The 15,316-nt window shown below is 55.5% G+C and overlaps 1 protein-coding gene across 2 annotated transcripts; it reads right to left on the bottom strand.

Moving 5' to 3' along the window:
• Positions 1-1,355: 1,355 nt before the first annotated feature.
• LOC128416732 (ankyrin repeat domain-containing protein SOWAHC-like) lies at positions 1,356-11,832 on the bottom strand. 2 transcript variants are annotated; one of them, XM_053394800.1, is made up of 9 exons: positions 11,558-11,832; positions 10,159-10,332; positions 8,276-8,344; positions 7,961-8,062; positions 7,132-7,149; positions 3,862-3,948; positions 3,036-3,108; positions 2,831-2,920; positions 1,356-1,743 (listed from the first exon to the last, which is right to left on the bottom strand). In XM_053394800.1, exons 1-9 carry the CDS (start codon positions 11,696-11,698, stop codon positions 1,538-1,540), a joined length of 960 nt encoding a protein of 319 aa, XP_053250775.1. In that variant the 5' UTR covers positions 11,699-11,832; the 3' UTR covers positions 1,356-1,537. The 2 variants fall into 2 exon arrangements, with proteins under 2 accessions (XP_053250775.1, XP_053250774.1); XM_053394799.1 differs by having other exon boundaries at positions 1,356-1,753; positions 2,829-2,920.
• Positions 11,833-15,316: the final 3,484 nt, after the last annotated feature.

Genomic DNA, 15,316 nt, shown 5'->3' on the forward strand with positions numbered 1-15,316 from the left:
GCCCCCCCCCCACCTGGCTGCCAGGTAGGAGAACAAGACCCTGAGAGTTGTGCAAGAGCTGAGCTGGAGACCCAGAGACCTGCTTGCTCTGTGCTGGAGCCAAAGCTGAGACTACGCAGGATGAGACCCTTCCTGCCCGCTGACTGTCTCACCAGAGTGGTGCATGCTCTAGTTATCTCCCGCTTGGACTACTGCAATGCGCCCTACGTGGGGCTACCTTTGAAGGTGACCCGGAAACTACAACTAATCCAGAATGCGGCAGCCAGACTGGTGACTGGGGGCGGCTGCCGAGACCACATAACACCGGTCTTGAAGGACCTACACTGGCTCCCAGTACGTTTCCGAGCACAATTCAAAGTGTTGGTGCTGACCTTGAAAGCCCTAAAGGGCCTTGGTCCTGTATATCTGAAGGAGCGTCTCCACCCCCATTGTTCTGCCCGGACACTGAGGTCCAGCGCCGAGGGCCTTCTGGCGGTTCCCTCGCTGCGAGAAGCCAAGTTACAGGAAACCAGGCAGAGGGCCTTCTTGGTGGTAGCGCCTGCCCTGTGGAACACGCTCCCATCAGATGTCAAAGAGATAACAACTACCTGACATTCAGAAGACATCTTAAGGCAGCCCTGTTCAGGGAAGTTTTTAATGTGTGACATCTTAGTGTATTTTTGGTCTTTGTGGAAGCCGCCCAGAGTGGCTGGGGAGACCCAGCCAGATGGGCGGGGTACAAATAGTAAATAATAATAATAATAATAATAATAATAATAATACTTGAAAAGCAAGATCTCCTAGAAGGATGTTGATGCTGTGACCCCTCCATCCTACGCTCAGGCTGTATATATGTGTAAGTATAACCATCTCTAAGTATATCCCGAAGACACCAGACTCCGCTGATGTTCATTCCAAGGAAAGCAAATCCTGGATATGTTGCGCTGAGGCCTGGCGTCCCTCATCTCTTGGAGAGGCCTGGAACAAGACACAGCCAGCCATGGAAGGAAGGGAGCTGGGCGGGGGGCTTCCCTAAGGGGGCGGGGGCTGGTTTCATTTATTTATCTGTTGCATGCATACTCCACCCTTTTCTCTTTCCCCCCCAATATATTTTATTAAAGCTTGAAAGGAGATATACAAAGATGAATACCAACTATAAAATATCTTTTTAGAATACAAAAGGTAAAAAAACCGATTAAATAAAAACAAATACAGAGGAAGTAGAAGAAAGAGAGAGCGAGAGAGAACGGGTGCTTCTGATTCTTCACCTGTCGGCTGTAATGTATATAAAAGGTTATTCAAAACATTTGCTCTATTTATAGCCCAACATTTTCTGCACGGCCCTCAAGGTGTCCGGCATCATTTCCCCCCCCCCCATTTCCCCCTCACAACAGCCCTGTGAGGTAGGCTGGGCTGAGAGGCAGCGACTGGCCCCCAGTCACTGTGGAATGCCTGGAACCCTGGTCTCTCCCAGGTCCTGCTCCAATGCTCTAACCACTGCGCCACCACTGCCTCTCCCTGAGAGAGAGGCTGGTCAAGTCCGGGGGCCTCTGTCTGTCTAGCGAGAGAACTTGCGCACGGCCCGGTAGCTGCCTGGGGGCGCCAGCTGCTGGGGGGTCTCCTGGGGCTCCTCTTCCTCCTCCTCCTCTTCCGCCAGGTCGTTGGCTGAGCCCCATCTCCTCTGCGCTGGGTGGACGGTCCTGGGCAGGAGGAGGCAGGCTAGCTTCCGGTTCCTGCTGCGCTCCCCCCGGATCGGGCTCAGCTCTGGGGAGACACCAGCAGACCCCCGGGGGGGCACGCTTACACAGATGGCAGAGTGGGAAGGGACCACCAAGGGTCATCTAGTCCAACCCCACCTCCCTTCCCTCTCCCCACAGGCCCTTCCGCCAGACAACCCAGAAGCTCTGGGAAGGGGGCTCCAAGCCCCTTTAGGGTCCCTCCCCCCTCCCCTTTTCCACATGCAAACAGGGAGCAGAAAGGGACCCCTCCCCACATATCTATGGGACCGCCTCTCCTGGTCTGCCCCACGGAGGACCTTAAGGTCCATGAACAACCATACTTTAGAGGTCCTGGGCCCTAAGGAAGTCAGAGTATCCTCCCCCAGGGCCAGGGCCTTCTCAGTGATGGCTCCGGCCTGGTGGAACGCTCTGTGCCATGAGACCAGGGCCCTGCAGGATTTAACCTCCTTCCGTTGGGCCTGTAAGACAGAGCTATTCCACCTGGCCTTTAATTTGAATTCAGCCTGATCCTTTATTTCCCTTCTCTTCCCTCCCCCTCCCCTTTTTTGAGACCCCACAGCTAATTCTCCCCTGGCCTCCTCGCTGGCCCAAGTAGGAGCAATTCAGCCAGCTAGCCCTGGGGATTATCTAATTGATTTTTGATTTTTATTGTCATTCATGTTTTTATACTGTCTTTTATGCTGTTTTTATAATTAAGTGTTTTAAAGTGTTTTAAATTTGTCATTAGCCGCCCTGAGCCTGGTTTTTGAACCGGGAAGGGCGAGGTATAAATAAAACTTTTTATTTTTATTATTATTATTAATAATAATAATATTCACAGAGCCTGGCTGTCAGATGCTCCCAACGGAAAGGTAACAATCAGAAGAGCCACTCTCCCCCCTCCTGCAGTTTCCGGCAGCTGGGAAGCAGGAGCATCACTGCCTGCTCCTCCTCTGTGAATTTGTCCCATCCTCTTTCAAAGCCATCCCTGCTTCCTGTGGCAGGGAGTTCCGCAGTCTAACCAGGCGCTCCACGGCGAAGGACTTCCTCTGGCCCATCCTGAACCTGCCCTCCCAGGCCGCCCTCCCTGTGGAGGCGCATGCAAAGGCAAGAAGGGGGGGTGCTGTTCTTACGGGGTGGGGTGGGGGCTCCCTCCGGGGTCTCCACGCAGAGGTAGTGCTTGGCCAGGCGGCCGCTGTAATCCCGGATGTCCTGGTTGGCACCTGTGGGGCGACAGGGAGCTGAGGTGCCATCGGGGAGGAAGAAGCCGCCCCAAGGAGGGCTGACCCCTTTGGCAGGGAGGGGGGGCATGGATGATGGGGGGCATGTCTTCCTCACCGTGGGTCCAGATGAGCAGCTCCATCAGCCGCCGGTGGCCGTGTAGAGCTGCAATGTGCAGGGGGGTGTAGCCCTGGTTGGGGGGCGGAAGGAGGAAGAAGAGGCCCTGAAGCATCTGACTCTGAAACTACCAGACCCCCCAACCCCCCCAAACGCGCTTTGCCCAGTGCCCCCTCACCCTCTGGCACCCAGATGCCGGCACACAGCATGGGGACCTGCTACTTTATGGGGAGTGGGGGGCGCCCCACCCGCCACCCAAACCCTCCCACCCCTGGGGTCTCCAGCAACCCTCCAGCAGGCTCTGCTCTCGGGGGCCTTGCCCACCCCCAAAGTGATGCACCCACAGGTCCAGCACATCCGAATACTCACCCCCTGTGTGTGTTCCAGGAGAAAAGGGGCGGGAGGGTGGAGGAAAAGGAAGGATGGATAGATAGATAGATAAAATAATAAATAAAATAGTTTAAAATAATAATAAAAATAATAATATTATACCCTGCCCATCTAGCTGGGTTTGTGCAACTGGTTGTACAACTGTTGTGCCCCCCCCTGCTCCCACTTGGGCCCCCATGTTAAGGGAAGCAGCTCCACACTGAAGCTGCAATTCCTGCCCTGGATGCTGCAGGACGCCCCCCCCCAAAACACACCTGCGGTGGTGCCCTTGTCTACTCACAGGGTCTACTCATATGCTTCATGCAGAGGCGTCAGCATGGGAGGAGAAAAAAGGGTCATTGAGGGGCACCCCAACACCTCCTCTCTCGCCAGGATTTGGGGGGGCAAGCCCGTCTTGCTGCACAGCCCCCTTCTCCCAGCCCTGCAAGGGACTCACCGCTCGCATGTTGATGTCGGCCCCGGCCCCCAGGAGGAGGGCCACCAGCTCCTCCTTGCCATGCTTTGCTGCCCAGTGGAGGGCTGTCTGGGGGGAGAGCGCAGGGGGGTCACCGGGGGGAGCCTTCCTCTCTTCCTCCCCCCTCCCAGCAAGAAAAAGGGAGCCCCCCTTCTGCCCACCCCTGAACCTCACAGGAGCAGGAAAGGCGGAGGCTTGCTTCACATGCATCAGAAGAGCCTCCGGATCAGGCCCCAGGACCCTCTTCTCACAAGAGCCAACCAGGGGTGTGGGGGTCAGGTGGGATTGCTATGAGGAATTATGAAAAATGAAGCAAGCCATGGTGTCTGCGATGAAAGCATTGCGTTGACTGGGCTTGAGTCACTGACAATAATTTCTGATCAAATCCCACAAGCCTCTGCATCTCTGCCCATTTTCTCTGCCTGACAGGCACAGATAAGCATTCTGAAACACAGACCGGTTGCTTCACCAGGCATCCTGGGCCGTAAATATAGGAGGTAACTTTGATGTACATTTTGTTAATCTTCGGGTAGATCTTAAGGGCCAGGAAGAGAGTTCACAAGGAGATGGTAAATACTATCTTGCCTTGCCTGTTCTTCCTTTCCTGTTTACTGCCTGTTTATGACCTCCGGGGTTTGCTAAATGCATTCCTCAAATTAGTTCTTTGTAGTTAAAAGGATTTCTCCAATCTAACTTTGTCCCAAGTGGGTTTTTTTTGAAATGCTCAGAGGAAATCTGATTGGTTCTTACAAACGCTGTGTAAGAGTTCTTTTAAGAGTTAATAAAATGGTTTGGACGAAGGAGTGGCTATTGGCCCTTCTTCCCAGAGTCTTGCTGGCCAAGCCTGGTGTGTATTAATCAGGGTCCGATCCTTCCTTTGCCTTCGGAACGCAACACAGGGGCCCGTCAGAGGAACCCCACAAGCAGCGCCCTCTCTTGCAGAGCCCTCCTCACTAGGAGCCCTTGAAAGCCCTCTGGTCCTCCATGAATTTTGGCCGGGAGACCCGGAAGAGCAGCTCCCTGCCTTGCAGGCCTGTTCAGGGGCCTGGACTGACTCCAGCTGCAAAAGCTGGGCTGGGCTGGGCTGGGCTTGGGGGTTTTCTGCTGGGGGACAGTTGCTGCTTTGTATCTTTATTTTAGATGTTACGATTTCTGTGAAGGTTGTTTAACTTGGTTGTGCACTTTTTGATATTTTATTTTTTGTTCACGACTGCTTCTGTCATGTTTGTATTCCCCCCCCCCCTTGTAAGCCGTCTTGAGCACAGTTCTAACTATGGAAAGGTGCAATGCAAATAAAATGATGCATGCATGTCACTTTGTGCCATATCGGTGGGCGGCCTACACTTAATCCAGTGGGAGGGAGTTCCATAGTTTAACTCTGCAATGTGAGATGAAGGATTCTGGGGAAGAAAAGGAGGAGAAGGGGGCATTTAGGGGTAAGGGGAGGAAATCAGTAGTTGGGACCAAATACTTACAAACTGTGTCAGGTCAGGCAGCAGCAGCAGCAGCAGCAACCGTGGGAGAGAAGAAGAGTCATTAAAATCCCCACCCAGGAGAGACTCCACTTGCCAGGGAAAACCTCCCCCCCAAAAAAAACAGACGGTGGGAGGCTGTGGGGTGGGGTGGGGTCACAAGCAGAGAGCACCCCAAACAGAAAGAGGGGCAGTGTGCCAGGCAGGCGGGCGGCATTGGCGCTGGGTCTCAGAGACAGTGCCCATCAGGAGGCAGAAGGGACCCCCCAGGGACCCCCCCAGAGCTACGCCAAGGCGACCTGACCCACTTGGGTCTAGACTTACCCCCTGAGCAGAGCGGGAGGAGAAGGGCCAGGCGGCAGATTTGGCAATGGGGGAGGGAAACAGAGAGAAGGGAGCGTTAGAGCCACGCGGTGCATCCTGAAGCCCTCTGAACATGTGCAGAGTGTCACACCCACAGCCGGCACTCATGCATCCGGGGCTGCAGTAGGGATCCCGCCCCCGGATGGCTGGGAGGTGGCACCAGGAGGGTGGGGGGCAGAAACATTGCAAGGGGACTTGGGCCCCCTCCCACAAAGGACCCCAAGAGGAGGAAGATGTGGAGGCCCAACATGACCCTGCCAGGAGCCACACGGCTTAGAATTAAAGCACAAAGCGCCCCCCCCCCCGTCTGCAATGGAGACCCCGTTCCAGATGGGAGCACCTGCCTGAATGGAGCCCCGTCTGCCAGGCTCACCCCCCCTCATGGGTCTTTCTAGCAGTTAATCTGGTGCTGAACCCTTTGCAGAGCAGAAGGCCCAGGGCCTCAGCCCCTTCCTGACCAGGTGAGACGCGGTGGCTGGGGGGCAGGTGACCCGATTCTGCACTCTCCAGGTGAGGGAAGGCTGGGTGGCGGATCCAGGACCGGCAGCAATGTCTAGGCAACACGATGACCATGTACATATGTAATAAACAATCTTTTATAGAATTCCTTCAAACCGTAACATTGCTGACGTTCTCTTTGCAGCACAGGGGTTTGTTTGATCCAGGACCGCGGCTGCTTCTCTCCAAAGCTCCATTTGCGTGGGCTCAGCCCCCTGAGAAGTCTTGGGCTCCCAAAGAAGAACATGAGAAGAGGCTGCAGGATCAGACCAGTGGCCCACCTGGTCCAGCATCCTCTTCTCACAGGGCAATCTACCCGGAAGATAATTGTATTTGGAGGAGATAGCGCTTTAACATGGTTCCCTTCCTGCCTCTGTTTGCTTCCCTTCTCTCTCTCTTGTTCAGCAATTTGATGGCTGAAGAACAGCCTTTTAGTGCCCTAATCTGTAAGAAGGGAAGGAAGTGATATTGCTGGGTACCATCCTTTGATGTTAGACATTGTTTAAAGAAAGTAAGCCATTGGGAGAGGTGGCAAATGAATTATCTGTACATAGCTAGTAACACGTAGGCAGTCAGGCAAGCCATGCGGGCTAACAGGTTAGCTCTCTATAAATCGGAAGGTTTGGGTGGAGTTATTAGAAGCTCCTGCACAGACTGATCGATTGCAGGGCCGTGAAAACTGAGGCTCCCTGGGGGAGTCCCTTCGCCACTTCTTGAGGGCTTCCCAGTGGCCGATCGAAGTGCTTGCTTGGTAATGTATGTAATGCTTGCTGTTTAGAACAAAATCTTTAATCTTCTCACTCACTTGTGTTTTTCTGAATCTCATTTTAAAAGAACCGCCTTGCATTGGGCAAGACAGCCAGCCGGGCGCCCCTTGTGGGTCTGAGCCCCAGAGTACAAGATCAAGGACAGCATTCACACTCACCGAGGTGAAATCCTGGAAGCACCAGCAGGAGCGTCACGGGAGGGAGAGAAAAGAGGGGCTCAAGTCAGCATGGGGAGGGTGGCAAGCGCGAGGGAGCCCCTTCAGATGCAGGGCGACCCTAGAGGCGGACTGGGGTCTTTCCAATTTCAGCAGTGCCCTGTGCAAGGCCCAAACTCCTTGACCCCTGACCCCTGCCTCTTCCCTTCTGCTCAATTCATTACGGCAGAGTTGCAACGCCCTGCAGCGCCCCCCAGGCGCAGCACCCAGAGCAGGGGCACTGGCGGAAGAAGAGGCATGCGGGGGGAGTGCACCGCCCCCGGCAGCACGATCCTGGCGGGGTGCCATTGCGGCTGCTTCCCTGCCCACGCTGGGTGCCATGCCCCTATGGGGGGAAACCACGCCCCCAAGATGCATGCCACACCCTTATGGGCGGTGCGCCATGCCCCCAGGACACACGCCATGCCCCCAGGATGTGCACCAGCCCTGCCCCCGCCTGCTCTCAGCCCCCTGGTGCCAGAGCATGAAGCTCCGCCACTGAGCAGGGGAACTGGTCGCGCTGCCCTAAATCCACCTCTGGCACCCCCATTCCCCCCCTCAATCTCGCAGCAGGCCCTCCTTGGCAGAGGGAGGGGACGCTGGATGCCCGAGCCAGACCGCCCCTTCCTTGCAGGCCTCTGGACTCTCTGAAGCTGGACGTCCAGGCAGGGAGAGCCAGCCGGCCTCAAGTCTTGCTCTCTCGCTGGGCTCTCCCTCCCTTGGAACCAGCCTGGGCTGGCCAAGTCGGGCACTGGCTCCGAGGGGCCCAGCCGCTGGGCGACCTTACCTTCTTGGAGGCGAGGGTGGGGTCCTGCTGGAGCAGGTGGCTGAGAGTGGCCACGTGGCCCCCGGCGGCCGCCTGCAGCCACTCCTTCTCCAGGGGCTCCAGCTGCAAGGAGAAAGACCCTCTCTCAGTCTCCCCACTGAGGCGCCTTTCTTAAGTTTTCTGTATGTTTTGACTGTGTTGCCTTTATGGATTTGTGTTGTGAGCCATCGTCTTAACCCAATAGTCCCCCTTCTTGCAGGATCTCCACCAGCCCCACGCAGAGTCCCCTGTCTTCTCCCCAGAAGCACCTGACCCCTTTCTGGCCCCATCACTCACCGCCACTGGGCTGGAGACCCCCGGGCCACTGCCACCCCCGTTGTCTGTGGCGTCTCGGTCCGGCTGGGGCTGCAATGGGGAAAGAGAGGAGGGAATGGGGCACAGATGCTGAGTTGCCACCTCCCCACCCCAAAGATAGCTCCTCTGCCCAGAGGTGCTGCCCCAGACGTGGGTGCCCTGCACCCGCTCCCTGCGTGGAGGCAGACTGCCTGATCCGCCATGATCCTATTAACACGAGAAAGTGATTGCTGCCAGTGGCTAAGGAGCTTATGAGAGGGGCTGAGCTGGAAAGAGGCAGGCTGAAGGCCAGGGGGTGCTCAGCCGTGGTCCTGGGCACCATCCTGCCTGCCTGCCAGGTGCTTTCCCTCTCTCCAGGCTGGGCCACCTGCCAAAGAGCAGCCCTCTCCCTCCTGGAGTTCCCATGAGAATTTGCCCCATGGAAGATGGAGCCGGCTTGTTTTCTCCTGCTCCAGAGAGCAGGACTCAAGCCGACCAATTCCAATGGCATGAAAGGAGATTCAGGTTAAACGTTAGGAAGATGGTAAGAGCTGACAGTGAAATCAACTCCTTTGGAAGGTGGCAGACTCTCCTTCCTTGGAGAAGGTGGAGGGCCATCTCACATTGTTGTAAACCAATACCGTATTTTTCGCTCTAGAAGACGCACCTAGTTTTAGAGGAGGAGAAATAGAAAAAAAATGTTCTCTCCCTGTCTGCTCAGCGCCTCTCCAGCAAAGCGGGGGGAGAAATGGAAGGGGCTCCGTTTCTCCTCCTGCCTCGCTGAAGGGGCGCTGCGCAGCTCTCCTGGCTTCAGGGATAGCTGCGCAGCCTGCATTCACTCCATAAGACGCACACACATTTCCCCTTGCTTTTTAGGAGGGGAAAAGTGTGCCTTATAGAGTGAAAAATACGGTAATCTGCCCTTTTTCCCTTATGGGGGACACAAGAGCCCATATAGAGACCTTACATAGGTTCCCTATTGGTAGGAGAAAATAACAGAGGCCAACCAGAGAATATTGAGAAGCAAAGCAGCTAGTAAGCCTGATCTGTTGCAACAGGGTGCTCCCCTCACACACAGGAGAGGAGGAGGACCCAGAACCCAGGTGTGCCTGCCGTTATATAGACATTTTAAATTCCCTGCCCTGGAGCTCAAGACCCCTCCATACATCATACATACATCACAGAAGGGGTGTAACCCAAGACCACCACCCCACAAACATCATACCTACATCACAGAAAGGGCGGTCTACAACAGAAATCTGAGTGCGTTATCTCCTGTCTTGTTTATCTCCTGTCTGGCAGGTTACCTATTAATGCTCACTTGATTGGATACCTTGGGGAGCCTGGCCAGTCTTTTGTAAAGATAAATACGTAGTAATGATAAATACTTAGTTCCTGAGCCAGGTCACAGGCTCACCCTATTCAAACACAGACATACCCTTAAGACAGGATTTGTGAAGGAAAAGACAATGGGGAGGCTTTTCCATTTTCCTTTGACCTTGCAGAGAAAACATTTGCTCAGTTTGGGAATCAAAAGTGGTTTCAGGTCGGTCTTCCTGTGCCAATCTATGTATGTGCTTGGTTGGTCCATTTATGAACATTTATTATATATCTAAGACCTTAAAATTCTTATCACAACATGGATGCTTTAGTTGAGACGCCTGCATCGCAGGGGGTTGGACTAGATGACCCTTGGGATCCCTTCCAACTCTACCATTCTATAGTTTGGGGCCTTTGGCCACATGCAACCTCTGATTTAGTGTCTTGGCAGAGCAAGCGGCCGTCCTCACCCCACAGTTCTGAGGCAAGCCCACCACAGCTCCCTCCCCAGCTACCCGATTTCAGTTCCTGAGGACCAGAAGCCCCAGAGGCCCCAGGAAACATACCGGTGCCCCATCATCGCAGACAGTGACCAGGATCTGAGGGGCTGACATGTCTCGCCGGCACGGAGACTCTCGGGAATCCCACAGTGACTGGACGGCTGGACAGATGTCCCGCTGGGGGCTGGTCTTCTGTGCCCCCTCCCACTTTGGAGCAGTCGCCACAGTAAGACGCTTCTCCTGCAAAACAAAACAGCTTTTCTAGCAAGACCCTCCTAGCTGTCCCCTGGCACAAATTTGCTATGCAGTTAAGACCCCCAGCTCTCTTCCCTGTATTGACAAACATTTACTTCAATACTTCATTTGTGGATTATGGGGATTTCTACCTAATCAGGGTGTTATACAAAACAAAACAAACAAACAAACGAATTGTGCCAGAAGGTCCTTAGACCGCTGATGTGGGTCTTCATCTGTTTTTAGTCTATGGCTGCTTTAACTTTCTAAAAGTTTTAAATTTTTGTTTTTTGTCCCCCCCCATTGATAATTTGATCATTTTCTTGTGAACTGCTTTGAGCTTTTCTTTTCCAACTGAGCATTGTACAGAATTTACGAGCTAAATAAAATATAGAAAGAAGGCTGAGAGGGTTCACAAGTGCACGTGTAAATCAGGCGCCATGGATTAAGCACCATGGATGGGATAATCAGAAGGGGGGGGGAGAGAAGGAAGTCGTCTCATTCAGTGCAGCATCCTGTTTTTGTCAGCAGCGGATGAGGAGGGCAAGGGCCACCCCAGCTTAGCTGCAAAGCATCCACCTCTGCTTGCAGGCGCCTGGGACTCAACCCCCAATGGTGGCATCTCCAGGGAGGGCGGGGGAGACCCCTGCCTGCCACCCCCCACTGCCAGTCATTAGACAAAGGACTGACTTGCTACAAGGCAGCGTTTTATGTTCCCGTTGCTTCGCCCCTTTACTCAGAATAATGAGGACTAGAATCTTTGCTTGCTTTGGGGGGAATGAGTCATAGCTCAGGGGTAGACCCAATGCTTTGCACGCAGGAGTTTCAGTCATTTCCAGGCAGGGCTGGGGTAGAAGCCCCTCTGGAGAGGTGGGGGCGGAGCCCCTTCCCCACCACCCCACGTGCTCCAGCCCAGGCCGGCAGCTCCCGGACCCCGCTCACCGCCCCGAATGCCGCTCTGGGGCGGAGCGCAGCAAGAGGCGCAGCGCCGGAGCGCACAAGACGCAGCCAGCCAGCCAGCCAGGCAGGCAGGCAGGGCGCTCGCCCCGGCCCTCTCCGCGTGCCAAGCGCCCCTGGCCGCGCTGCTCTCCCGTCGGCAGTCTCCGCAGGCAGCTGTTCGCCGCGGGAGGAGGAGCGGGTCCGCGGCGGCGCCGTCGAGCCCGGGGCGCGCCGCTTGGCTCCCTGCCCGACCCATTTGCCTTCTCTCCGGATATTAAGAAGAGTAACGCACCCGCTTAAGGCGGCTCCCGGGAAGGTCCCTCCGTCGAGGGGCACCAGGAGGGTGGCGGGGTGGCGGCGGCGGCGACTTCCCGGCCCTTTTCCCCGCCCGTCGGGGCGCTTCCCGGAGGAGCGTCACTCCGGAGCGGCGCATCCGCCCCAGGACCCAGCAGGCGGCGCTTCCAAACTCCCGGGAGCCTTCTCCTCCTCCTCCTCCTCCCGGTGCCGCCGGTTGCGAAATCCCGAATCCACCCCCGACGGCCTCCAGGGCGGGACGAGCGCGCGCGCGAGGCCTTTCCGTTCCCGGTCTCCTTTCCGTCCGCTCGGCCTGGAGAGGTTGGGACGGGGCTAGAGGGGACACCCCAGCACACCCCACCCGCGAAGGGCGGGACGAGGAGAAAGTGTCCGCTTGAACCCAGCGCATTCCCGGGCACCGTCCGGCTACGAAAGTGCCGGTGTCGCTGCCCCGAGGAGATCCCAGTAGAAGGACGGGGCAGGAGAGCCAACGCGCCTGAAGGGCTTCTAAAGCGCACGCAGGGGGGGGGGGACGGGACCCTGAGCCGGAAGGAAAGCTCCCCCCCTACCCGGTTGCATGTGCCTTGGGTGGACGAGGACATGAAAGCAGAGTCCTACACGTCCTGGGGTTACACAGAGGCGGGCATCACTGGGCGAGGGGAGAAAAGGAAACTGGCCAGATACCCAGTTGAAAGCGCTGGCCTATTAAGTGCCGTTTAGTCTAGGGGGGAGGTGGGGGGGGGCATGAGCCAGGAATGATGGGAGCATAGCTGTCAACTTTCAGATTTGAAAATAAGGGATCAGCAGCCTCGAAAATAAGGGATCAGCAGCCTCACCTGTCCCGGGGACAGTCTACGGGATATCTAACAATCCGGGATAGCAGCGGGAAACAGCGCTGGAATAAGGGAATTTCCTGCAAAAAAGGGAAGGCTGACAGCTATGGATGGGAAGTTTCTTGTCTCTCTCCTAACACTAGAATTCCTGAGCGTTCAGTGAAGCTGAAGGGTGGAAGATTCAGGGCGGATGAAAAGAAGTCCTTCCTGCAGTCCATAAACTGAGGAACTCCCTGCTGCAGGAGGCAGAGAGCTTTCAAAGAGGATGAGAGCAAGATGGCTCTGCTCTGCCTCCACAATCACAGGCAGCCGTGCTTCTGAAGGCCAGCTGCTGGAAACCATGCGAGGGGGGGGGCTTGTGCTTGTGATCCTGCTTGCATCTCTTTGGCCATTGTGACAACAGCAGGCTGGGCCACATGAGCTACTTAAGGTAAAGGACCCCCAGGCAGTTAAGTCCAGTCAAAGGCGACTATGGGGTTGCAGTGCTCATCTCACTTTCACGCCAAGGGAGCCGGCGTTTGTCCACAGACAGCTTTCCAGGTCATGTGGCCAGTATGACTAAACTGCTTCTGGCGCAACGGGACACCATGACGGAAACCAGTGTGCGCAGAAACACCGTTTACCTTCCTGCTGGAGCGGTACCTATTTATCTACTTGCACTGGTGTGCTTTTGAACTGCTAGGTTGGCAGGAGCTGGGACAGCAACGGGAGCTCACTCTGTCATGGGGATTCGAACTGCCAATCTTCTGATTGGCAAGCCCAAGAGGCTCAGTGGTTTAGACCACAGCGCCACCCGCGTCCCTTATACATGAGCCACTGGCCTGATTCAGCCATCTCTACTCAGGGTATGTGTGCTCAGGGGTTCCCTACAGGGACGGGACCCAGGACCTTCTTCTGCGTACAAAGCTAACCACCTTTTGCAAGAGCTACGCCAAGGCCCTTCCTCCTGGCCCAAGCTGGTTTTCCCAGACTCCTGCAGCACCCGGCACCCATTCACTGCTCCTTCACACCCACTGACATGGCTGCTCCACCCCACTCCTTTTTCAACCTTTCTGAATGGGACTGACTCTCCCTTGATCAGGCAGCAGCAGGGACTCAACCCACATCTCTGAGCTGCAGCATGCAGCAGGGAGAAAATGCGCATCACCTCCAAGTTTCTAGTTCTCAAGGCGCACGCAGGCACACAAGCTCTCCAGGGGCACAAGGGGCCATAAATAGCCACAAGGGTGCATGTATTTCTTGTAAGAAGTATAAGGTCTCATAAATAAAATGCATGCTCATAAGTGAATTTGTGATGTTCTATCAATTGTGACATGATGGGTGGACAATGTTCTCGAAGCTACCAGCATGAGTTTGACCAAACTGCGGGAGGCAGTGGAAGACAGGAGGGCCTGGCGTGCTCTGGTCCAGGGGGTCAGGAAGAGTTGGAAACGACTAAATGACTAAACAACATCAATTGTTACTGTTTGCAAGCCACTTTGCAATTCATGTGAAATAAAAGCAGCATAAAAATATAAGGAATCAGTTCAAATCAGCCACGTCTGAAATAGTGCCGAGGGCACACAGCAGCCGTGTTTAGCCTCAGCCAACCTCAGAGACCCCTCAAGTCACGCAGCTGGAAATTCCTGATAAGTCACCCTCTCTGAACCAGCTTGACCAATGGCTGCTGAATGGCCTAACTGACCAGTGAAAAGAGCAGGTATCCATGTAGGAATGAAGCAGGTCTGACAATGGATTCTGCAGGCAAGGAATTCCCTATTTCAGAAGGATGAGAACCCATTGTTGGGTATTGCCAGGCATCTTGATTGACAGACTTCTCCAGACCAAGGGAGATCAGCAGCTTGCCTTGCTACCTTGGCACCCTCCATTTATGTCTCTAAATCCACAGTGGACCTCGAGGGTACCTGTGAAAGCCAACCCAAGTTTCCTCACAACACGCTCCTCTACACCCCTGGCACAGGTGCCCACGTGTACCTGGCACAGGAAAGGGCCGCTGAGCACGGACAGGGCCTCCTTCTGCCCTCTGCCTACCTGGCAGCAACGTCTCGGAGGGGGCTTGGGAAGGGGCTGTGGCAGCTCCCGGCCCTCGCCTTGCCTGGCGGCTGCACCCTCCACATCTGGTGGCCGTGACCTTGTCCCCAGAGGACTCGGTGCCACCGCCCTGATCATGAGCATGCTGTGCGCCAATCCGGCTTTATTAGATAATGGCCTGTAATCTAGGAGCAAGCCCCGCTTCCCCAACACAGCTGGAGCTGGCCCTAATGCCGTCGCCCCCAGCACCTGCTACAATGCCAGGGCACAGCTGGAGCCAACCGGCCAGGCAGGAACCACAGCTGGGGTGCCCTACATTTCCAGGATCCTGGGGGCACCAGCACCCTGCCCACGGCGCTCAAGCAGAACACCTGCAACAAGAAGCCCCCTGTCCAGCTTCCTGCCCCCGAAATGGGCCACGCTCTGCCCCCCTTGGTACCCTGATCTGAAACCCCTTTGCCCATTCAGTCCGCAGCGAGGAGAGGCCAGGCTGTGGGCTTGCAGGAAGACGGGGACCTTTCTCACAGACTGTTACCCTGACTGGCAGGCTGCTCACCCGTCCTGCAAGAACGAGAAGCTGCCTGTGTCCTCCTGCAGAAGTTGGGTGGGTCACCACCCTGCCCCCCCCCGGAAGATAATCAGTATAATGCAAAATGGCCCTCCTTAAAGCCCCAGATTAGCTGTTATAATCCCATGTAAACAACTGCCAAGCGACGGGCTCAGGGAGACAGCGGTTGTACTGGAGGGAGAGTTACACGGGATTTAGCCTGTTCACCAGTTGGTTAATTCCAGGGGTGGGGGAAAGGGGGGGGGGCGATGGCTGGCCAGAGTCAAGGTCACCTGAGCAGGTGGCAAAGACAAAGGGAGGAGGAAGAGGCAGGCCAACACAGATC

This window comes from Podarcis raffonei, chromosome 6, assembly GCF_027172205.1.
Source record: "Podarcis raffonei isolate rPodRaf1 chromosome 6, rPodRaf1.pri, whole genome shotgun sequence".
NCBI lineage: Eukaryota > Metazoa > Chordata > Lepidosauria > Squamata > Lacertidae > Podarcis > Podarcis raffonei.